Consider the following 24,711-nt stretch of genomic DNA (forward strand, 5'->3'; position numbering starts at 1 on the left):
CATTTTCCAAAGTATCAAATATTGGTTCTTGGTAGTTTACCAAATACAAGGTCTTCACAGCAGCCCTGGGAAGCCAACTGGCTGGGAGCTATCATTCCCATTTATTATTTATTTAAATTTATTTTTGGCTGCATTGGGTCTTCGTTGCTGGGTGCGGGCTTTCTCTAGTTGCGGTGAGCGGGGGCTACTCTTCGTTGCAATGCATGGGCTACTCATCGTGGCAGCTTCTCTTGTTGTGGCTCACGGGCTCTAGAGCGCAGGCTCAGTAGTTGTGGTGCACGGGCTTAGTTGCTCCGCGGCATGTGGGATCTTCCTGGACCAGGGATCGATCTCTTTTTCCCCTGCATTGGGAGGCGGATTCTTAACCGGTGAGCCACCAGGGAAGTCCCAACCATTCCCATTTAATTGATGAGAAACCCAGTCCAAGGGTCCCTCCGTTATGGCCATTGCTGCCCCCCCCCCCGCCCACCACTGCCCTATAAAAAGGGAGAAGGCATGACTAGAAGGGCAGCCCACAGAGTAATAGACCTGGGTGGGGCAGCACAGGAGATGGGTTAGTTGGGGCGTCTCAGCACACTCTGGCCATCTCTGCAGCACCTTGCCAGGAGCACAGGGACAGGAAAGCGGCATTTCCTCTGCAGCCCCAAGCTTCCAAGGCTATGCTATCCAGCCCCAGTCCACTTCTTAAAGAGCCCTGGGCCACTTTAGTGGAAAGAAGAAAGAGAGAGAGAAGAGAAAGAAAGAGGAAGAGGAAGAGGAGGTGGGAGAGAGGAGGGAAGGAAAATGAAAGGAATGAAAGGGGAATGAAATAAAGGGGGAAAGAAAGAAATAAAGAGGGGGAGGAAAAAAGAGAGAAAGAGAGTGGGGCAGAGAAGGAAAGAGAAAGAAAAAGAAAGAAAGAAAGGAAGGAAGAAAGGAAGGAAGGAAGGACGGAAGGAAGAAAATGAAAGAGAAAGAAAGGAGTCCTTTGTGATAGAAGTCAACTCCCTAGAAAAGATCTCAAGGGGAAATTGCCTATCAAATAATTTCAAAGAAATGACATTTTGACAACTAGCAAATGAAGCTTTCCTCCCACTTCCTGCCATCCGTCTCCATTTCTCTCTTTTCTGTCTCTCTCCTCCCACCCTTGCTTCATTCCCCTGACAAGCAGGGTCCCTCTGGTGCTCCCTTCTGCCCTCCTCCAGGGTCAGCTGAGCACTGCCTCCTTGATGGTGCTACGTTAGGAAATCATTGAAACCCCAAATCTTGGATGGTTCCAAATTCCTCTATGCCTCCCCCAGGACCCTGCTCCAGACATGACTCCACCAGTAGTCAGCAGGGAGAACAGCAGCTACTCTGACCAGGGAGAACACAGGGGACCCAGAGTTGGGTCAGTCCCGGCCTCGGTCCTGAGGCCCCCACCCCACACTGCACCAATCATGTGTGACTTTGGAGGAGGTGGCTTTGCCTGTCTGAGACTCTGTTTGCTCATTTGAGGCAATATGGGTGGAACGGCTTCTAGGTCAGGTCTGTGACCACCAATGGGCACACACAGGCTTGCACGGGTGTAAACAGCTAAGGAGCCACGTGCAGATGGAAACCATCCTGCTGGCTTGGCCCTGAGATGCAGCCAGAACCTGCCTGCCCAAGGTCTCCCAGCCAGACAGGCAGGGGCTGGAGTATCCGCCCAGTGCAGGAGAGAGCCCAGGAGATGCTGTCCAGGGGAGCCCTACCAGGCACACCATAAGTTTTTCCAGCCTCAATTTCTCCATGTCTGGTGGTAAAGCTTGCCTGAGGTCAAGCAGGTTCACAACCTCTCCTTTTAAGGTAACAGAGACGAGACAGCTGCAAGTCCCACTGTGGAGTCACAGTTACCCAGGACCTTGCTCATCCCTCTGCAGCTCCACGCAGGCAGAGCCTCCCAGCATCCCATAGCCTACAATTCCAAAGTGTTCTTTCATAACCAAGCACTTATTCTGTGCTGTTCATTGCCCTAGAGACTCCCATTTGTCGCCCATTTGACTTCTCATCCACTCCTTGGGGAAAGGGCTTATCGTCGCCATTGTCAAATGAAGAAAGAGGGGCTCAGAAGGAATAAAGGCTTTGTCTAAAGTCACACAGAAAATGAACGGCAGAGCTGGGGCTAAAGTCTGGCGTTGGGACTTGCAAGTTTACTGCACTACTGTGGTGTCATTGCTTAAGACGCATGTGAGTGGACAGATAATACTAATACTAATGCTAACGCTAATACCAATAGCACTTACTACCTTCAGGTCCTGGGCTAAACACCTCACAGGCATCATCCTACGAAATCCTCAACACTTTGGTGAGAAATATAAACGTCTCCATTTTATAGATGAAGACACTGAGGCTAAGAGAGGTTTGTCCCAAGTCATACAACGAATGACTGGGCAGAGTTGCAAGGTCAGATAGCTTGTAAGTAGTGGAATCAGGGTTCAAATCTGGGGGTGTAAAGAATTTCCGTTAGGGGAAACAAGAAGCCAAGGCTCGTGCTGACAGAGGAAGGCTGACTTCCAGAGGCAGAGCTACGTCCTAACACTGGCTTCAGTGAGCCCACAGCGTCGGGTCAGGTGAAGGAGGGAACAGGTAAAATTTTACTCCCAGTTCAACAAGTCAAGAGGTTTATCTCCTCACATCACTTCCTCTAACCTCATATCAGTCCTCAGAACAAGTGGTGTCAACATGTTATCTTAAATCATTTTGTACTGGGACCACTTGACAATGCCCAGGGGAAGTAAGCCCTCAGACTCCTTCCTCTGGCTGGACTCTGTCTCTGGCCTTCCTTCCTCAAGTTTCTGAACATCCAGGCCTGCCCCACGCCCTTTAAGCTCTGACTACTCCCAAACCCATGAAAGCAGGGATATGCCGACACGTCCATCATCACATTCCCACGCCTAGCTCAGTGCCTGGCACACAGTAGCCACATGGTGCACCTTTGTTAAACGAATGAATTATTCCCTAATGGCCTCATTTGATCACTATCAACCGGGTACCTATTATGTGCTGGGCACTTTTGATTTGGAGGTAAACATGGGACCACCTTGGAGGAACTCTCAGTCCAGGGTGGGGGTGAAGTTTCAGTCTGATGATTCAGAATATAACTATCGGCGCCACCTGAAATACTTTTTAGAATAATGTGGAGAATGAATGAATGAAAGACAAACAACTTAGGGAGACCACAGAGAAAGGAGCCAAATTCAGTGAGACCGCAGGAAAAGGACCCATTGATCTGCCTGAGGAGTCAAAGAAGGCTTTGCTGGTGAAGGATGTGGTGTGATTTCAGCCTTGAAGGGTGAGATGTTTGCCTTAAGGACAAGTGGGGAAAGGATAATTCTAAGCAGAGGAACCAGTATGAACAAGAGCATGCAGGTGTAAAATTACTTCTTGGGGCTGGAGCAAGTGACAAGAGATGCCCCTTCCAGACCCGGCTGTATAGCATGTATTTCCCAGGGGCTGGGGTTGGGTGGAGTCACAGAGAGATTGAAACATTGAACCGTAGTGAATTGAAGAAAGAGAAAGCTCCTGAATTTGGCTTTATGATTAACAGGCTCCTCCTATTAGGCCTCATTTAGATTCATTCTCATGTAGAGACGAAATGTGATTAATCATCTCAGTAAATGCATTTCCAAAAGCATCAAGGGAAATCTAGGGCCCAGGTGCCAATCTCCTCAGGTCTGGAGGCTCAGAAGGGAGCATGGGTACCAGCCAGCATTTACATCACCTGCAGGTCAGCTGCTGGGAGCATCTCCTAGCACACAGCAGAGCCTCCCAGCTCCCTGTCACAGGACACAACTCATCCCCTTCTGGCCAGGTAGTTAGCCTCCCTGCCTCTACCCTGACACCAGAACAGGAGACAGAGGCTGGGCGGGCGGCTTGGGGGCTGCATAAGAAGGAGAGGGCTGCCTACAAACCTGCTGACTCGGGTTCCACAAGGTGCTGCAGGAAGCGCAGCGGGGGAGGCCCCAGTCTCCAGTGTTTGCCCCTGCTCTCAGGCCATTTCCTGCTTTGATTTGGGAATTTTCAGGCCTAGAGGGAAAGTCCCTTGAAAGGAATATTAGAAAGAGAGAGAGAACACCGGATCCGCCTGGAGAGCGCGGAAGGAAAGGCGAGGCTCTGTCCAAAGCCGGCGCGCTGGAGGGAGGGAAGCGGTGAAGCCCGCGTTACTTTCTCGAAGGCTTTGGCGTTGAGCACAGCAAACAAGGCGACTGGAAGACGAGCGGAGAAGACCAGCCCTCGGGGTGGGGGCGGGGAGGCGGTTCAGTGGGCCTCTGGAGTTTGTGTGTCTGTGTCAGTGCGCGCGCGCGCGCGTGTGTGTATGTGTGTGTGTGTGTGTGTGTGTGCGCGCGCGTGTGTGCATCTGGCGCCTGTCCAAGGTGATTTCCCATAAACCACATGCCTCACAAGTCCGCTTAAAAGGCTGTGCCGAGGAGCTGGCCAGTGGAGCCCGGCTCGGGGAAAGTGAAAGTTTTCCAGGGAGCTCTCTGCGCCGCCGCGAGTCCCTCCTCACTCCTGGGACAGCAGCGCGGCCCTCGGCCGGGGCGTGGACTCTGCAGCGGCCAGCGAGCAAGCGAACGAGAGAGCGAGGGCGGCCAACGCGCCCGGCCGGGACCCAGCTGCCCGTATGACCGCGCGGGGCGCCGCCGGGCGCTGCCCTCCCACGGTAAGCGACGGCCGTGGCGCGGGGCCCTGGCCGGGCTGGGGTGGGAGCTCGGCGGCGCGGCCCCTGGGAGCCCGCTGCCTGGGCGCGCCGACTGCCGAGGCTCTTCCGCCCCGGCAGCGGGCTCCGGTTTCCATCCCATCTTTGCGCACGGACTGCGCGAGGCCCCTCGCGCTCTGGCTGGGACCCGAGACGGCCCTGCAGCTACTCTTGGGGCTGCGGCACTCCCTCGGGAAAGGGAAGGCTGCTCACCCCCATTGCATGGAGAGGCACACTGAGCCACCCGCTGGCAAGAGAAAGGGGCTCGCAGCCATGGGGCAGAGGCTGCGTCCCTGACTCTCTCCCTTCTGATCAGCCACCGCCAAGGGACAGGCGGAGTGGCTGTGCGCTGAGGGTGGTGCCTTCCCAGCGGGCATTCCTCATGGGCCATACACATGCTTCTAGGTCCTGCTGGGGAGTGGGCGCTTCTGGATGGGGAAAGTTCAGGGGCCATCCAGCTTATAGAATGCCAAGGCAAAAGGAAGGTGCAGGGCAAGCCACTACTTGTTCCGGTTCACAGACAGAAGCTGTTGGGCACTTGGGTGGCTGGATCAAGTATGTTTTGTGGGAAGCGGCGTCCCAGAGTTGCATGGGGCCAGCTCTGAATCTTCCTGCCAAACCTGGTTCAGTCCGTTGGGGAGATCCTGGGCTTAGTGGTGGTAGAGGAGGTGGAAGGAAGGTTTGGGGTTGCAGAACTGTGGACAGGGACAGCGGGCTGCTCAGGACTGCATGGGGACTGTCCTGCCCCAACTGTGGGGCAGCTCCTAGATGGCGCAGGGTGGCACCGTTAATGGACAGTAAGTGGTCTTCCAATGGGTTTGCTTCTGAGGAATCCTAGAGGAGAAACCCAGGGGGGAGAGAAGCAGAAAAATATTTGGAGGATAAGGGAGGCGGTTGCAGGTAGGGTAAGAGGGAAGAGCCCTTCCACGGGGGAGGAGGAGCCCAACTGAGAGAGAAGAGATGGGGTTAGGAGGGGAAATCAGGAAGGGTGAGGTGATAGGCAACAAGACAAACAGGGGCTGGAAGTGAGACCACGAGGAAAGAGGAGGAAAGGAAAGGTGGAAAGAAAGAGGCTGGTTTTAGACAGGGGCAGCCCAAGGGTCCACTCATGCTATAAGATCTCTCCAGGGACCTTGTTGATGGGGAAGATAGAACAAGATAGGAGGCAGGTGAGGATGGATAGCTGGGCTGAGATGTCCCAGCATCTCTCTGAGACTGAAGAGATTCCTGTGGTTACCCCAGAGGCCAAGGCTGGTGGGTGGGAGGAAGAAAGAAGCGGGGAGAAGAGCCGGCCCAGCCGGATGCAAGCTAGAGTGTTAACCCTTTGGTGCCTGTCCAGATCCTCCTCTGAGGCCAAATCAGGGCCCCAGGTGCAGGGTGGCCCCTTTGGCTACCTTCGAAGTCAGCCTCCCACATGGTGCCTGAAATAACGCCAAAAGCCAGGCAGCCCTTGGGGTTAAGCATTGCTGTCTCCTTGCTGTCCTCAAACATCAATATCTTGAAATGCGTGTGGCAAGGCTGTCTTCCCGAGCATCCCCTTCCCCATAGGCCCTTTCCTCCATACCACTGACACCTGGGGCTCAGAGCCTCAGGGGCAGCCAGCCTGGGGCAGAGACATACCTTCTGCACGGCCCAGTTTCCTCCCATGGGTCCTGAACTGCAGGTTCCTGAGGGCCTGGGCATCTATTCCCACCCAGAGCTACCTCCTCAACCATGCAAAAGAGCCCAGTGTTTCCTCCATGACTGCTCTCCCTCTTCCACAGTCTCCCTCCCCCAGGTCAGACCAGGACCCTCACCAGATCCCTGTGCTGAATGGCACTGGGCCATCTTGTGCCTCTTTCCTCCAGGCCTCTCCTTCCCTCTCTCTGCCATCAACTTCTCCCCATCTTTCAAGGCCTCACTGTGGCCCCTCCTCCCTGCAACCTCCCTGGAGCCCAGCCAGGGCCTCTCCTCCCTAGTAAGAGCTGACAAACATTTGGGCTTTTAGTTATATGTAAATCAGCATGTTGTTGTGGACTGTTTCATAGCCTCCAATGTGCTACTTGTTTGCAGTATTTGTCTCGTCATCTGAATTACTGAGGCAGAGCCCAGAGCCCAGAACCCAGGAAGGTGCCAGCCCGCACCCCATCCTGACAGCATTTCCTTGAATCTGCCAGGAGGCAATATCCAGCTTCGGAAAGAAAACCCAAGGGTCTTTCTCTGCCTCTGGCTGGAGAAGGGGAGACCTAGAGCCAGGGAGAGGGCTAAGGGGACCTTGGCAAGAAGGAGGGAAGGGGAACAACAGGGTGTCAGGAGCCTGTCCCATCACTCTGGGGGTAAGCAGCTACCGGGCCAGGTGGGTGCTGAAAGAGGGGAGAGATCTCAGAAAACATTCTTGCAATGCTAAGAGCTGACTGGCTGGATGCAGAGCCTGATGGGGCTCCGATAGGCAGGTGCCAGCCAGGGATGGTCTAGAGCTGGCACTGCTGCCTCTGATTAATCGGTTGGGCTCTTTTTGACACACATACCCAGGCTCCAAAGGTCTGTGGTGCGGGATAGGTTCCCAGTGAAACTGAATTGGGGCCCCTGGTTTTTCCAGTAGCAGAGCCAGACCTGTGTGGAATCAGGTAGGAGGAAGGGCTGGGCCCAGGCAAATACCTCTGGCTCCAAGTCTGGAAGCCAGCCAGTGCAAGAACATGAACTTGAGAGGAGTGGGCAGCTCACAAGATGCCTGGCTCAGTGTGTGATATTGCAGAGACAGAATAATGGGTAGATGCAAGTCCTGCATTCAAGGAGTTTCCTGTGTAATTGACATTTAGACTGGTAGGCATACCTCCCATGTCCTCATTAGAAGTTCAGTGTGTAGTAAGGCTCGGCCTGGGTTAATCTGGGAAGGCTTCTTGGAGGAGACGACATTTGGATTGTTAGCGAGGGAGAGCAAGGTTGTGCGTGGCTGCTAGGAAATCCTGAGTAAGGTGGGTTTGGGGAATGCTGCATTCTGGAATGAGGGGCAGGTCTGTAGCATGGTGGGTCTGAGGTCCTTGCTCTTCCACCCTCAACAGGGCGTGGGGGTTCCTGGGGAGTGTGAGAGCTGGGGAGAAATTATGCCCTCTCTGTCACAGACATGGCTGGGCCGCCTGCTGCTGCTGGCCTGTCTCCTCGTGAACAGGAGTACTACCGAGGAGGTGTCGGAGAACTGTAGCCACATGATTGGGAACGGACACCTGCAGGTCCTGCAGAAGCTGGTGAGTGTGTGGTCCTGCCTACCTTGCCTTCTCCCCACTGGGGAAACGGAGGCAGGAGTCAGGGAGCAGGGCCAAAGAGAGTGGTTGTAGGCAGAGAAATACGGCCATGCAGGATGTGGCTCGTGGCTCCCACTAGCTCCACGGATGTTCTTCTCACTGACCTTCTACAGGTCAATGCCTCTGAGCCCCCCCTCAATCCTGAAGCCCTCTCCCACTCCCCTGCAGGCGGTGGACAGGGTGGACTTCTAGCTGGTTGCCTAGGTTAACGATTGCCTGGAATGTCAAACGTGGACTCTGAAAAAGTTTGTAAAGCCAGCTCTGCCTCGGTGGGATGCTTCCTCTGCGGAGCCAGCCCAGTCGGCCTGCTGTGTCCAGATGTTGCCTCTAGCTCCTGGACTCCCAGATGTGCCGCCAGCCTGGCACCAGGGCCTCAGCCAGATTTGGAAGGGAGGCTCCCGCCTAACTCCCAGCCCTGCCCCCTCACTTCCCTGGCTCTTGCCTGAGCCCTGGGGCTGGGATGGCCTGGTCACCCAGGCCATGAAGGAGCCCGTGCCTCACTCTAATCGTGCCAGCAGAGTCGTCAACAATTTCAAACGTGGTTCAGCCCGGCAGAATCAGGTTGCTGTCATGGCTGCTGTCCTGCTCCGAAGAGAATTTACCATCCCTCTAGCCAGCCAGGCAGTGGGGAGCACCACAGGCTAAGGCCAGCTCCAGGGCCCTGAGCTTGGAGCCCATAGGCCGGGCCTCCTGCCTCTATTACCCCCTACACTCTTCCTCCTGTATGTAGCTGCTGCAGCAATCCAAGGTAGCCCAAGAGCCACCACATTCTCTGAGGCTTAGAATCACAGAACCACTGCTCTGAGGGCCAGTAAGGGCTTTAAGGGCATCTAGCCTCAGTCCCTACAGATCCTGAATCCCCAGAGCTTGTCTAGCCTCTGCTTGAATTCCTTCCAGGACAGGGAGCTCACTACCTCCCACGGGAGATTATGTCCTACATTAGATAGTTCTTCCTTATAACAAGCTGGCATCTGTGAGATGTCAGAGTGGGAGGTACAAGACAGAGACTTCTTGTTCTTCTATAGACCTCCCCTGGGCACGTGGAGGGCACAGGTCTTCCCCTAGCCTTGGCTCTGTCTTTCCAGGTGTGGCTGGGGGGAGACGGATGAGGATCAAACCCTGATCCATCCGGAAACTCGAGTCCCCGTCCTTAGGCAAGCTCAGTCGAGTGCAGACACCCTGCCACCACTGGCCTGCTCTCTCTTACAGATTGACAGTCAGATGGAGACCTCGTGCCAAATTGCCTTCGAGTTTGTAGACCAGGAGCAGTTGGTGAGTCATGGCTGTTTACAGGGCCCATGTGCCAGCATGCATGAACTTCCCAGGGTGGGTGTATGTGGGAGCGTGAAGGCAGGAGAAGTCCTAGAGCTGGGCAGGGTGTGGTGTAAGGATCCCTGGTACTCAAGTCTGGGGTGCCAGCGTCCAGGGCTGAGCTGGGCAGGGCCCAGGCCTCGAGTCCCCTGCTGCTCCCTTCTGCCGGCCTGGCACATGTCAAGGTCTTACTATGTGCCAGGCACTTTTGATCCTGACTATGTGGTTCACTCTTCTTGTTCATGAGAGGTTAAGGGAGAGAACATAGGTAGTAAGTGACTTGAACGCGGGCAGGCTGGCTCTAAGGCCTAAGGCAAACCAGTACTTCTTCTGGGTCAAATGTTTTGTTTAAGGATGTCACCTCCATCCAGCAGACGGACCAGCAACAAGGGAATCAGTCCAGCCCTTTCCCTATTCCTCCTATCCCACACCCAACTGTGTGCTGCTGGTTCTACCTCCCAGCATCTCCGGCTTCTGGGCCCTCACCCCATCAGTTGCTTGGACGGTTTCAAAAGCCTCCTAAATGGCCTTCCTGCATCCAGTGCACCCCTCACCCCACCACTAGTGGGCGAGCTCTCTGAACCACAGCCTGTTATCCTCACCACCTCCCCAAACCTGGAGACCCCTCACTCCAGGAGAAAGCCGAGGTTGTTTAGCCTGGGGTTTACAAGCTCCAGTCTCTATCACACGGCACAACCCACTACTCCCATTCCCTGTTTCTTCCTGCCTCCAAGCCTTCGCACAGCTCTTTCTGATGCCCGTAATGCCTTTCCAGCTGCTCCCACCCCAGCCTTTATTCCACGTCTGTTCTTCTTTGTGCCTCCTAGAAAATCACCATCGTGCCCAGAATTTGCTCCCATCTCTGAGCTTCTGCACACCTGACCCATACACATTTCTATTAGAACTGGAGACCACCTCATGGTCCAAGGAGTAACCTCGGTGTTCCACGCACTCACTCACACCTTACCAAGCATTTACTACTAGGAACCTACTGCACCGGGTGCTAGGACTACAGAGCTAAAAGCCGAGTCTTCATTGAGGCACCCACCATCTCTTTAGGGAGACAAAACACTGAGGTCATTCTTTGGACCCCGAGGTAGTCTCCAGTATCCCCGTGGCCTGGAGGATTAGAAGGAGCTATGTGGTAAAGGGCTTTGTGTGAAGGCAAGCCAAAAGAGGCTCAGAGACAGAGAAACAGAAGTTCCCAGAACCCACCCTACCTGTACACCTTCATCCTGATTAAAGCCTCATCTTTCAGAAATCTGAGGATCTCTCTGGTCAGAATCCACATTTCCTTCCCTCTACCACAATCCCCAGCAGCACCAGATCGCAACAAGGGAGAATGAAAGCCAGCTGAGGGCAGCGTTCTCCTTCTTACTGGAGTGGGTGGCCCCTCTCCTCAGGAGTAAGGGTAGGGCAGGCTGCAGCCCTCCATCTGCCTGGGATGAGGGCATCCAGCACGGAGCTTGGGCTCCCAAGTGGCATCAGCCGGGTCGTCAACTCCAGGTTCTACTTTTCAGAACGACCCCGTGTGCTACCTTAAGAAGGCCTTTCTCCTGGTGCAAGACATAATGGAGGACACCATGCGCTTCAGAGACAACACCCCCAATGCCGCTGTCATTGTCCAGCTCCAGGAACTCTCTCTGCGGCTGAGGAGCTGCTTCACCAGGGACTATGAAGGGCAGGACAAGGTAGGAGGGCCCTGGAGCCAGGAGCACTGAGTCGGGGAGGGCAGAGGGCAGCTGCGGTGGTACCATCCCTACCCGTAGGCACAGAGGCACTCGCTGGCCTCACCCATGTCATTGCTCACTTGCTCTCGCACTCACGTATTCATCCCATAAACCTTTGCCGAGGACTCACCGTGCAGGAGGCACAGTGCTAAGCCTTGACGATGTCTCAAGAGCAAGAACTACATGGTTCCCACCCTCTTAGAGCTTATAGTTAAGTGAGGTTGGCAGCCATTAAACAAACAATGACACAAGTAAATAGAATTTTAGCCCGTGAGGACTATTCATTCATTCAACAAATAGTTAATGAGTGCTTATTGCATACCAGGTATTGTTCTAGACTCTGGGATACAGCTGTGATCAAACAAAATTCCCCACATTCATGGAGGTTACATGTAGGGGTGGTGAGACAGTTAACGAAATACGTAAGTAAAGTGTCAATAACTGCATTGCAGAAAGAAAACCAGAGAGGGAAGACCTGAAGCAGGCAGGTGAGGGAGTGAGCCAGGAAGGAGAAGTACGTGGGGCTGCGGGAGAGAGAAACAGGACTTGGATTTAAAAGACAGTGGGAAAGGAGAGAGAGGGAGGGCTTCTGAGTAAGAAAATATTCACTTGAGGTCCAAAGATGAGTAACAGGAAGAAATAAGGCTGGTCAGAGCATTCCAGAACAGAGAACGCTGGGCACAAAGCCCTAGGTGAGCAGGAAAGTGCACGTTCGGCCCCCAGGTGTGGTCAGCACGGCCAAGGCAGGGGAGTGAAGGGGAGAGAGCCAGGGAGGTGGGAGCCAGATCACCTGGGGTCTTAAAGATGGGGGATTTTGTCTAAAGAGCGAGGGATCCAGTCTAACTTGCGCTGGGAGACCATTCTGGCTGCTGTGCGGGCCATGGTATGTAGGGAGCAGGGATGGAGGCTGGGCGGCCAGCAGGAGGTGCAAGTCCAGGCGGCTCGGACTAGGGTTGTGCAGTGAAGGTGACACAAGGGGACGCATTCCTGAGTTTAGAGAAAGAACCCGAGCACTTGGTAATGCAGCGGCCGTGAGTTGTCGAGGGAAGGGAAGGGTCATGATGGTTTTGTCTCCAGCACGTGGAGTTCCCGTGATTCTGAAATGGGGCAGAGCAGGTTTGGGGGAAGGGCAGGAGTTCAGGTTGGGGTACATTACACTTGAGATGTTCGTGAAATGGCCGAGTGGAGATGTCGAGCAGGCCGCTGGACGTATGGGTCTTGAGTTTGGCTGGTGATAGACAGACGTAAGTGGTGTTGGTCTGTAGGTCATCGGTGAAGCCAGGGGACTGTATGACACTGCCCACTGTGAGAAGAGAAACAGGCCCAGGAAACCCAACATTTATTTAGAACTCAGGCACCGGAGGGGGCCTGGCAAGGAGGCTGAGGAGCGGTCTAAGGGGTGGGAGGGAACCCAGGAGAGTGTGGGATCCCTGAGCACGTGAAAAAGAGCATTTCCAGATGGGAAGAGTAGTCAACTTTATCACACGGGGTTTGAGAAGCCAAGCAAGAGAAGGGCTGAAAAGTGTCCAATGGATTTGGCAACGTGGAGGTCGCTGTTGGAGGCAGGTGCCCGATCAGTGAACAGAAAGTGAGGACGTAGAGGCAACACTGTGGAAGAACCTGGCTCCAAAGAACGGCAGAAAAAGAGAGGTAGCTGGAGTGAGTGTGGGATGGAGGGAGGGAAGACTTTTAAATAAGAGAGGTATTAGATCTGTGGTTTTCCAATGTTGAGGTTCGTAAGAATCACCTGGGAGCTTGTTTAAAATGCAGATTCCCAGAACTTCCCTGGTGGTCCAGTGGTTAAGACTCCACGCTTCCACTTCAGGGGGTGCGGGTTTGATCCCTGGTTGGGGAACTAAGATCCCGCATGCTGCGTGGCCAAAAAATAAAAATAAATAAAAAGGAAGTCTTCATTTAAAAAAATGCAGGTTCCAAAGAAAACACCTTCCTTTTAAATAAAAACTCAAAAAACATTTTTTAATAAAAAAAATTTTTAATGCAGATTCCCAGTATGCACCCCTAGAAAGTCTGATTCACTGGGTCTGTGGGTGGGCCTCGGAATCTGCATTTTAGCAAGCCACCCACCCTGCACACTGTATGGGATGCTGGGGGCAGGGGGCCAGACTCCAGGAGCGGGGAGCCAGTGAAGCTGGAGGAGCTGGTCTCCTGAGGAGCCGGCAGGGGAGGGATTCAGAGCTCGGGAGGCAAGAAGACACAGACTCTGTTGAGACAGGTAGACATCGGGACCTTCTGGCCTTGTTTTCTCTATGAAGTATGAGGTGAGGTATGAAGGACACAGAGATTTTATAAGAAAGGTGAGAAGAAGCCACTTTCCTGTTCCTTACAATTGCCCTGGGCGGGAGGCAGGCAGGGATTGTTGTTTTGACTTTACAAATGAAGAGATGAGCCCAGGCTGGAAAGTTCGTTTGGCCAGCCTTACGGAGCTGGTGAGTGATGCAGTGAAGTCCAGGTGTTCCCATTCCCGCATTCATTCTCTCCTTTATCTGGTGAACATCTACGAAGGGCCCACTGTGCACAGTCCCTGGGCAGCCAGTGATGCCTTCAAGGACTTCAGCACCTAGTAAAGCCCGTAGTTCTTCCCCAGGCAGGTCAGTTTAAGGAAGGACTTGGGAGTCATCGGCAGGTGGGCCATAGATGTGATGAAGCCCTGGGCACAGTGTCTGGGGTGAGAGTAGGGGTGGGCCCAGGACTGAGCCCTGAGGAGTGCCAGCCTATGGAAGTCAGGTGGAGGGGGGCAGCCTGGTAAGGAGACTGAGATGGAGCAGCTCAAGGGGTGAGAGGAAAACCAGGAGTGTGTGAAGTTTCTCAGAGCTCCAGGGGGTGTGGGGAACTCGGGTCCCACGAGCAGAAGAGAAAAGAGCAGCTCAACAGGCATAGCTGGGGCAGCCTTGGCTCTCCTTCCAAGATACACCAGTGCCAGAGAAGGACCCACAGCCCCATGGCCTCCTCCAGGCCATTCTCCTCACCACACAGGATGATCTCTCTAAAAGACTGGAATCTTATGCTCCACTCACCTCCCCAACATCCCCTCAGTTCTCTTTGCTCTGCGGATAAGGTTAATGGTTCTTTTTTTTTTAAAATAAATTTATTATTTTATTTTATTTATTTATTGTTTCTGGCTGCATCGGGTCTTTGTTGCTGCACGCGGGCTTTTCTCTGGTAGCGGCGAGTGGGGGCTACTCTTCGTTGCGGTGCGCGGGCTTCTCATTCTGGTGGCTTCTCTTCTTGCGGAGCACGGGCTCTAGGCACGCAGGCTCAGTAGTTGTGGCTCGCAGGCTCTAGAGCGCAGGCTCAGAGAGCCCAGATCATTCTTCTTATGACTCACCACACTTGTAACAATATGTTTAATAACGATGCCCTGTTGGACTCGATGTCCAAATCGGCCAGGGACCACCTCCCTGTTGTTCACTGCGTGATTTCCGGGTAGTTACCAGATGCCTGGCACATTAATACGTGTTAAATGGAGCCATGAATAAATGATAAATTTCACCAACTCAGGACATAGGGGTCCTGCAAACCAGGGTAGAGGGGAGGGAGAAAACAAGAGAAAAAGAAGACAGATGAAAGAAAGGCCAAGGGAGTTTGACAAACAAGCTAGAGACGTGGGACCAATGCTCATCCTCATCGAGGGGGTCTCTGCTCTCCTTCTAGGCCTGTGTCCGAACTTTCTATGAGACGCCTCTCCAGTTGCTGGAGAAGATCAAGAATGTCTTTAATGAAACAAAGAATCTCCTTAAAAAGAACTGGAACATTTTCAGCAAGAACTGCAACAATAGCTTTGCTAAATGCTCCAGCCAAGGTGAGCACAGAAGGGGCCAGCAAGTGTGGGGATTGGGAAGGGCATGTGGAACAGAGCTGCATTGGGAGGTGACGCATGGGGCTGGAGGGACCCCTGGGAGGCAGCCTGATTGCTCCTCGTGCTCCTGTGTGTGTAGACGTGCTTGTTTTGTGTACATATGTGGCTTCATGTACCTCTGGGTGGCCCTAGGCACATGCCTTTCCTGACATGTGTGTGCATGCACACCTACATATGTTTGCATGTTGAGGCATCAAGAAGGATCATGCTGGTGGCTGTGAGATCAGGGAGTGGAAAAGGGGGCCCTCTCAGAGAGCCCTGTAGGCATGGAGGCTTTCCCACCGGCTCTGCAGGCTGGCTGAACGTATGGGGGGTACCGTGGAGAGAGCAGAGGCTCCATCGGGGATTCAGGGCCCTTGCTCCGGGAGCCCTGCTGCGAATCACCAGGATACCCTGGCTCCAGAAGCCCCCAGGATGCCTTGAGTGTCCCCTCAAGGGACAAGGCTGGATTTGAAGTCTGAGCATCATTCAAACTCCCAGTGCTGGCCCAGCTGCACACATGTCTACCCTGCGTTGTCCTCGTCTCTGCGTCCTGTGCCACGTGTGCCCACCTACATTCAACCTTGCTCCCCGAGGCAGGGGCTGAGGCCCTGCGACCTGCCAATGGCCAAGTCCAGTCTCGTTGCTTCAATCCCAAGGCCTCAAGCCTTGGCCACATTCCAGCCCCAGCCTGTTCCCGCCTGTGGCCGTGACTGTTCAGCCCCCTGCTGTGCATGAAACCACCTTGCTGCTTTCCAACCAACAGTGTCTTTGGGGCTTGAGGGTGTCTTGTGTTAGTCCTGGAGGCCACTACTCAACCTCCTGGCTGGCTGTTGTCACCCCTGGCTTGGCATCTGGCCAGCTGGAACTCCAGGAAGGGCTGTTCTCTGGTCTTGCCTGACCCCAACCCCCAATCTGTGTGTCTAAACCCCACTTTTTGCTCTTTCCTGCAAAGAACCTTCCTGCAGTTTGCACCTTCCCTGTCTAAGGCCTGTGTCATGAGCATTGGCTCCAGTCCTGTCCTCTCCTCAGCCCCAGGGCTGAGTTAGGGCATGAGGGGACCCCCAGACCCACATACCCCTCTCCATCCCTCTGGGAAAGCTGTGCTGGAGGCTGGTGACTCTATCTCCTCCCCGTCCTTCTCTCTCCCTCTCTCTGTGGTTCTTTCAGATGTGGTGACCAAGCCTGATTGCAACTGCCTGTACCCCAAAGCCACCCCTAGCAGTGACCCGGCCTCTGTCTCCCCTCAGCAGCCCCTCGCCCCCTCCATGGCCCCTATGGCTGGCTTGACCTGGGCTGACTCTGAGGGGACAGAGGGCAGCTCCCTCTTGCCCGGAGAGCAGGCCCTTCGCACAGTGGACCCGGGCAGTGCCAAACAGCGACCACCCAGGAGCACCTGCCAGAGCTTTGAGTCACCAGAGACCCTGGGCGTCGAGGGCCACCCCACTGGAGGTTCACCTCAGCCCCAGCCCTCTGTCGGAGCTCCTGTCACTGGGACAGAAGACATTCTTGACTCTGTGCTGGGCACTAACTTGGACCTGGAAGAGGCCTCCGGAGAGGCTAGTGAGGGTCTTATACCCCAAGGGGCAGAGCTTGCCTCCCGCATGTTGTGGAGAGGCAGCGTCCAGGCAGAGACTGCCAGGACCAGCCGTCTCCTCTCAGCATCTTCACCACTCTCTGGGTCAGGAAAGGGCTGGCAGCCTGCGGAAGTAACTAGCACACCACTGCCCATGGTGGGCCCCGTGAGACCCACCGAGGCCTGGAGTCACACACCTGAGAATGCAGACCATTCATCTGCCTCGCCCAGAGACCACCAGGAGCCAGGCTCTGCCGGGACCCCAGCACTGCGCCCGCACGGCCTCAGCAGTCCCTCTGCCCCCTCTTCTCAGCCAAGGCTTCCCAGAAGCCATTCCTGGGGCAACGTGCTGCCCCTTGGGGAGCTGGAAGGCAAGAGGAGCACCAGGGACCGGAGGAGCACCGCAGAGCTGGAAGGAGGACAAGCAAGTGAGGGGGCGGCCAAGCCCCCAGCCCGTTTTAACTCCGTTCCTTTGACTGACGCAGGCCATGAGAGGCAACACAAGGACCCCTCCGACCCCCAGCTCCCCGGCTTTGTCTTCCGCCTGCTGGTGCCCAGCATCATCCTGGTCCTGCTGGCTGTCGGTGGCCTCCTGTTCTACAGGCGGAGGCGGCGGGTAAGAAGAGCCCGATGCGGGAGAGCAGGGCTCCGCGTGGGGGCAGGGCACAGCCTGGCTGGAGGAGCAGGTCGGAGGACGACTTGGGCTCAGACTGGGTTCTTCAGGCGCTGAGAGACAGGAGGCTGACTGAGCACAGGGGATGGGAGGTTGAAATGAAGGGTTTCTTTAAGAACAGGGAAGGCTCAGGCTTACAAGATGAACCAGTAGGGACTGGGGCAGAAGAGTAGGAGACACTGTGCTTGGCCTACAGCAGGATGAGAACCCAGATGGGAGGGGAGATGGAGGAGGAAAGTGATGCGTGTGAGGTCAGGGCAGGGCATTGCCTGGCAGCTCTGCAGAGCTGGGGTATGAGGATAGGAGAGGCCTCTGGAAGCCCCCTGGCCCTCTGGCTGATCCAGAGTGGGGAGGCTCGGCAACGCTGTCGTAGAGTCCCTGAGCAGCCCTGCCTGAGGATGGGGCCACGGCGTCCCCACGCTCCCTCAGCTCCTCGGTGAGCCTGCTCTTTTCTGTCCCCAGAGCCATCGAGAGCCCCAGACAGTGGATTCTCCCATGGAACAACCGGAGGGCAGGTGAGAGGTTTTTTTTTGGCGGGGGGGGCTCTGATAGGCATGGGGGGCCTGTCTTGGCATTTATTTCCCATCTAGATTTGGAGAAGACGTTCTCCTACTTGCTCTAAGGAGATGAGGTTCAGAACAGGATTCCGGGGTGGGTGGGGAGAAGGAAGGGTGTCTCTTCTTTCCTAGCTATCTGGGACTTTTCCTAGTTTCTTCTTAGGGTTAGGCATTTCTGGGTCTTCTAAATCTGGGAGGGCTGGAGCACGTGTGTGCGGGCTTGGGGGGCAAACTTAGGGGATCCCCTCACTCCCTGGCCTCTGCTGAAGTCTTACGCCAGCCTGTGCTCTGCCTGCAGCCCCCTGACCCAGGATGAGGACAGACAGGTGGACCTGCCAGTGTAGAGGGAATTCTAAGGTAAGACTGATCTGGATCTCTCGCAACCCCTTAAAATTAGTTACGCCCAAATTTTCCAGTCACCCTAACTTGTTTGTGGTACCACCAACTCCCCGGAGGCACCCACACTTGACTCCCTTCTCTCTCTCTCTCTCTCTCCTACTCCCTTTTCCATCTATCGCCAGGTCTGGCCAACCCTCTTCTCCCTGAGTCCTCAGGCCTCCCACTGCCCCTTCATTCCCTCCACCCCATTTGAGGCCAGGCACTGCCAATTCTGTGTCGGGCTATTATTTCTGCACGGGGCTTCTGCTTTTGCTGCCATCTTCCATCGCAGAGCAACCAAATTGTTCTTATGTAAGGTCTTTAGCCTCTTGGGGAATTTCAGCAGCTCTGTATCACCAACTACTTCAAACCCAACATTCTCAGCTTGGCACCCAAGCTCCTCCAGCAGCTGCTCCTAACACGCACCTCCTGCCAGCTTCCTCTCTGTCTGCGCCCTGATTTGACCCTTCTTCCCAACCAAGATCGTTTCTACTTCCCTGCTTTTAGATGCAAGGAGCCATAGAGGCTTAGTCTTAGAAGGGCCCTCAGAGGTCATTTGGCCTAGTGTCTCTGCATCCCAGATGGGGAGTCAGCCAGCTTCGGGTCACACACTCTCAGTCGCAGGCAAGCTCCCTGCCCTCTCCCAGTAGCACTGTAGGGAAGTCCTTCCTCACTAGAGGCATAACTGGCTTCCCTGCCCCCTCCCCATCCTCCCTCATGAGAGCCCTCCAGTATTTAAAGTCAGTTATCCATGCCCCCTTTAAGAATTCTCTAAGCTAAGTGTGGCCAAGTCCCTCAAACATTCCTTATATGATATGGTTTTCAGACCCCTCACCATCCTGTTCGCCCTCCTTTGGACACACTCGTTTGTCAATGTCCCTCTGAAAATGTGGCGCCCAGCCCTGGACACAGTGCTCCAGATGTCTGACCAGCTCAGAGTACAGTGGGACTGTTACCTTCCTTGATCTGGACAGTGTTCTTCTATTCGTACAGATTAAGATTGCATTCGTGTTTGTTTGTTTTTTGAACAACCACATCATGCTGTTGTCATATGTTGAGCTTGTGGTCTGTTAAAGCCCCTAGTTCCATTTCCCATAAACCTCTGTCAAGCCGGACTCTATCCTGTACTTGGAGAATTTAATGTTTTTACCAATGTGCGGGAATTTATATTCGTCCTTGTTAAAACCACCTCGTGGGCTCAGACCTATCATGCGAGCCTACTGAAATTGTTTTAAATCCTAATTCTGTCTTCACAGCCCTCCCAGTTGTGTCTCCTGCACATAGATGAGTGCCTTCTGTTGTCCTCGCCCATGTTTTTGATAAACGTGTGACTCTTATCACTCCTCACCTTGGGCTCCCCGATTCCAGGCAGCCCACGGCCCTCCTCCCTTCCTTCCCCTCAGACCGCAGTCAGGCTGCAGGAATCAGCCCTTCCTGACGGTCTCCATCACCCTCTGGTTTCTCTTTTAGCTCGTACTCCTCTTCTCTTTTGTGTTGGTTAATACTATATCGATTTGCACTTACTTGGATATTGTTTGTTTTTATACATTTTAAAATCTTACTTGATGCATACGTGTGCGTTCCGTACCCCTAAGAAGTCTGTAAGCCCCTTGAGGGCAGGGACTGTGTCTTCTACTTTTTTTGCATTTCTTTTTCTATCCTGAGTCCTAAACAGAGAGGGCTTCTTCATCCTCGCTAAGAACTCAGCAAATGCTAACTGATTGGCTTCAGGGCTGACGGGCCGATTGGCCCTGGCTGGCTGTCTCTAACTGGTGACCAGTTAACCAGCTAACTAATTGACTCTGAGCGGCTGACCAGCCGGCTGGGTGACTCTGACACGTACTAGCTAGTAACTGCCTAACTGGCTAGTCGCTTGGTGAGCTGATTGGCTAACTGACTGGCTGGCGGCCTGCCTGAGTTGCTCATTGGCAGGCTGGCTGATTAGCTGGAGTGAACCCATTCAAGTTTCCAGCCACATCCCATGCCAAATGCAAGCCAGCACTTCAGGGCCTTCTCATGTGTGGAGTGACAGGTCTGGGCCACTCCTAGCGAGATAGGGGATCTGCCAAATGCCGAAAACCAGGGGAGCCTATTTAGAAAACAGCAAGAAGTAACACATCTGGAATCCTGGGGTCACCTTGTTGGTAGGGTGAACGAAGATGGGTCAGATGGGACACTGGCAGGGCTGCGAGAGTGATGCATATCCCGTCAGGACCGGCAAGTAGAGGATGGACCAAGGTCCCTAGGGACTTCACAGCTCAATGCTGTACCACCCTCTGACTGGTCCCCTGCCTCCCCCCTTGGTCTTGGCCCTCTGCCTGCCTAATCTCAGGCCCTCCCAAGCTTTCCTCTTCCCCCCCTTAAAATTTCACTTAGAGAGGAACCCAGGGCGGGGGCCACATCCAGACCTCCACTTGGATACAGCCCTAAAGTGGTCTCCAGGCCAGGCGGCAGGAGCCTCAGGGAGACTCAGGACCGGCCTCAAGACTTACTGCTGCTCTAGGGAGAGAAATGACAGGGGGAGACACAGAGGCAGAGGTCCGAGAGAGGGACCCTCAGAAAGGAAACGTGGACACCAGACCCTCCACTCCAAGAACCAAGACATAGGGGCAATGGGCTGGAGGTTGCCCATTTGGCTCTCCTTCCCTCCTGGCCCCAGCAGGGCCTGTGGCCTGGCTGCACCCAGCATGGCTCATGTCCAATTTATGGTCCTCCCTTCTTCCCCTTCCAGAACATGGGAATGGGCTGGGAGCCAGAAGCTGTGGTCCTATCCTTCCTCCTTACCCATCACGGGTTTTGCTAGTAGGGCCCATGGACAGTCCGGGAGGGAAGCTCCACACTGGGTCCAAAGTCAAACTGTTGGATGGAGTCCAGGGGATTTCTGCTCTGGGAACAAAGCGTTCTGAGGACAAGGATGGGGGAGGGCTTGGAGAGAGCAGGGCCCTGACTCTTATGGATGATGCAGGGAGGCAAGTCCCTTGGTCCATCCGGCAGGAGGCTGGCTTGCTTAGCGGTTAGCACGCCAAATGGCAGGGTGGGAGTTTCCTTGTCCAGAACTGCCTCCAGTTCTTCCCCTTCAGATACCTCTGCCCTGCTGTCCTGAATATCATGTGTGATGACCCTCTGTGATAAGTGGTGAGGAGGTGGGAATGAGCAATTCCTCTTCTTTGCTAGAGTTAGCAGGATTCACTTTTGATTTTTTTAGACCAAGGACAGTGAGATGGTCTTTCCTGAGGAGGGGTCTAAGGACATGCAAGTGCCCCTTTCCGTCCCCGTCAGACCCCTCCACTTGAGCAATGCCCCCTACCCCAGCCCTGCTGAGACCTCTACCAGGCCCTGTTACCTCCCCCTATGGTCCCTGGTTCCCCAGGAGGAGGTAGGAGGTGAGGCCAGTCTGCCCAGTGGCTTGGGCTGCTGCCAGAGAAAGCTGCCCGGTCCCTTGTGGTGTCTGGGATGGCTGGGAAGGCGAGGGAAAGGATGGGGGGAGTCCTGTCTGCAGCACCACCAACGGCCCACAGGAATGCTCTACCTCGCCCACCCATGTCCTCGGCGACCCCTCCCTTCACTCCCACCCGGCTGACCAGCCTTTCTTTCTCTCCCCTACAGCTGGGCACGCAGGATAGTCTCTCCATGCGAGGAGACGTTATGGGGACATCCACCACCACCCCTCCCCAGCCATTCTCCTGGGAATGTGGCCTGCCTACCATGAGAGCCCCTGGACTCAGGAGAGCAAGACTGGACCAGAGCAGCGAGGCTGGGGCCCTCAGCCCTCGACCCTCAGACTCTGGACTAAGAGAGGGCTGGAGGTGCCCCCCACGCTGCTATTTATCGGGGGCCCTGGAGGCTCCCATCCGCTTGAGGAAGGCTGGGAAGCCCGGCTGAGGACCCTCTGCCCCTCAGGGGCTGTGTCCTCCTCCCATCCCCCTCCAAGCCAACACCTGGGCCAGGGACCCAGAGGCCCGTGGGACATGGGAGAGCAGGGTAGGCGCTGAGGAATGGAAGAGCCCTTGTGCCCGAGGACCCGCCTGGTGCCAAGATCCCAACACCGACAAGCAGGGACTCGTCTCCAGAGAGAGAAGCATGAGATTCGCAGGGCAGGACAGTGTCACTGGATTTCCCGTAAAGGTGTGTAGCCCAAAAGACGGGAAGAGAAGGCTTCTGGGCCTGCTGGTCTGCACTGACAGCCCAGAGTGGGTCTGCACCCTCCACTTGCCTAACTGCCCTCTGCTGGTGGCCAGGCGGAGAGGGGATGCCAGCCCTACCCTCAGGACCTGCCTGGCTTGGCTCGTGATGCCAAGGGCAAGACCAAGCTCTGGCCTCGGCCCCAGCGTCCCCCCAGCCCTGCCAGAGCTTCTCCAGGAGGCTGCGCAGAGGCTCTCCTCATGAAGGAAGCCATTGCACTGTGAATACCGAACCCGCCTGCTGAACAGCCTGCCCCATCCATCCCCGAGAGCAAACACCTATCTGTCCTCCCACCCCTCCAGCCTCTCTCCCCAGCTTCCTGCACTGAGTGCCCGAGCCGGCCTCGCCCATCGACTGAGGGAGCCCCTGAGCCCCGACCTTCTGCTGACCCGGCTCTGAATCCCTGGGGTGGATTAGGGTGGGAGAACTGCCCGGGCCACCAGCCAGAGCTGGTCTTCAGGCTGCGTTGTTCGCCCAGGTTTCTGCATCTTGCACTTTGACATTCCCAAGAGGGAAGTGACTAGTGGGAGGGAGAAAAGGAGGGCAGGGACAGACACAGAGAGAGGCTGCAGGGTGAGCTCTGATGGAAAATAGGTCTTTGAAGTTAAGGGCATGGCCCTGAGGTGGGGGAAGGGGTCTGCACCCCTGACCCCCCAGCCTGTGCTCTTGCCCTCTACCAGGCCCCTGCCCCAACCACAACCCCAAGGCTGCTGCTGGCTGGCACCTGGGGTGAGTGGTTGTCCCTGGTAGGAGCCCGGGAGGCAGTGACACCCTCCAGCTCTCATCCCACCCCTCACTAGCACCATCTCTCTGACCAGGCAAGCCAGGGTGGGAGAGGGACTTGGAGAATCCAGGCATCTGCTTCCAAGTCTGCCTGAGGGCCTCAGCTTCCTGGGTCAGCCCATGGCTGTGGCTCTGAGAGTTGGGCAGCAGGTGACAGGGCTGTTGATTACCCTCGGTCCCTTTGTGCTACTGTGTCCCTCCTCTCCTGCTGCCCTGGGCCCTCCACTGAGAGACCCTGCCCTACTTGGCCACTGGACTGGGGCCTAGGAGCTTCCCTTCCTGCCCTTAAAAGTGAGGGTCCGCTGGTCCCTGCCTCCCCTGCCCTGTTGCTGTCAGCTGAGGGAAGGGCAGTGGAGAACTTTCCCCTTCGGGTCCCTTTTCCTAGTCACAGACTCTATATTTGATACGAAAAAATATATATTTAAAAGTGGAAGGAAAAAAACCCCACAGAAAAAGCATTCCTCCCTCACGCCCCACCCCTTAAACGTATGGTGTTTTAAAGGTCGTGAAAGCAAGTCCAATCCATCACAGAAACTCTTTGTGGGCTCTTGGTGACACAGGAGTGGGAGGGGCCTCAGAGCCCCCTCTGGGCGGCTCCCCAGCTACCTGAACAGGAACCCTTCTTTTCTCTGAGAAAGCCGAGAGGGAACATTGGCTCACGCACTGTGAGATATTGTTTTTATACTTGGAAGTGGTGAATTTTATATGAAGTCATTTAAATATCTATTTAAAAAATAGGAAGCTGCTTATATATTTAATAATAAAAGAAGTGCGCAAGCTGCCACGTGTGAGTCATGGGAAAAGTTGCCTTTGGTGTGTGAATGGCAAAAATGGAGTCGGAGGGGTGAGCAGTAGCTGCTGGGTGAGATCCAGCTCAGAAAGCATTTTTCAAGGTACGGGGGGAAGGAGGGTTCTCTCCAACTTCCAGTCTTGTTACCAAAACCTCCTGCATTATCGCTGTCCCAAACACATTCATCTGCATATCTGTTTAATAGGAAAACGGACAGAAACCAGCCAAACGTCAGGCCTGCCCACCAGCCCCTGCCCCAGCCCAGCCTAGCCCAGCATGGCTGGCTGGGCTCTGTCCAAGGGCCCAAGGGGCCTGTAAGGATGAGGCTCCTTGACCACTGACCCCTGCTGTCCGGGTCCTCGCAGGCTCTGAGGTGAATGAGCACTGTCTCTGGACTGGGAACTAGGGGAGGCTGGCAGAGGGAGAGCCAGCAAGCTCTGTGAGTGGCCTTAAGCCCTGATCTTCCTTCTGGGAGTGGAGAGGAGACCAAGGATGCAGACTTCCAGGGGCAGAGGGGTGTTGGGAAGGTTCAGAGTGATTGAAGGCCCAGCATAGCCCAAACACACACCCTGGGCAAGGCTGGGATAAAAGGGGCCTCCCCACCACTAAGAATGTGGTGGACAAAGTTTTGCATCAGTGGGTCTCAACCCTGGCTCACCTGAAACTAACTTAGGTTGTTTCCAAAAATACTGGTACCCAAGCCCCACCCTAGATCAACAAAATGAGAATCTCAGGCGTGAGGCTCAGACACCAGGCATCAGAAATTTTTCAAGACATTTCAAGTAATTCAAATGTGATCCTGGATGAGAAGCATGTAGAGCTACACTGTCTGATGTGGAAGTTATTTGGGTTTAAATTAATTAAAATGGAATAAAAGTAAACATTCAGTTTTTCAGTA

General features: G+C 54.8%; 1 protein-coding gene across 6 annotated transcripts; it reads left to right on the forward strand.

The window, feature by feature from the left end:
• Positions 1 to 4,335: 4,335 nt before the first annotated feature.
• CSF1 (colony stimulating factor 1) lies at positions 4,336 to 24,711 on the forward strand. Of its 6 annotated transcripts, none has more exons than XM_027096210.1 (9): positions 4,336 to 4,660; positions 7,738 to 7,920; positions 9,187 to 9,249; positions 10,809 to 10,979; positions 14,691 to 14,838; positions 16,045 to 17,066; positions 17,586 to 17,638; positions 17,979 to 18,037; positions 21,665 to 24,711. In XM_027096210.1, exons 1-8 carry the CDS (start codon positions 4,622 to 4,624, stop codon positions 18,022 to 18,024), a joined length of 1,725 nt encoding a protein of 574 aa, XP_026952011.1. In that variant the 5' UTR covers positions 4,336 to 4,621; the 3' UTR covers positions 18,025 to 18,037; positions 21,665 to 24,711. The 6 variants fall into 6 exon arrangements, with proteins under 6 accessions (XP_026952011.1, XP_026952015.1, XP_026952013.1 ...); XM_027096214.1 differs by having other exon boundaries at positions 16,936 to 17,066; XM_027096212.1 differs by lacking the exon at positions 21,665 to 24,711 and adding an exon at positions 19,315 to 19,581.

The sequence above is a fragment of the Aethalodelphis obliquidens genome, unplaced genomic scaffold (genome assembly GCF_003676395.1).
Source record: "Aethalodelphis obliquidens isolate GAN/ISIS:26980383/991018 unplaced genomic scaffold, ASM367639v1 scaffold100, whole genome shotgun sequence".
Classification (NCBI taxonomy): domain Eukaryota; kingdom Metazoa; phylum Chordata; class Mammalia; order Artiodactyla; family Delphinidae; genus Aethalodelphis; species Aethalodelphis obliquidens.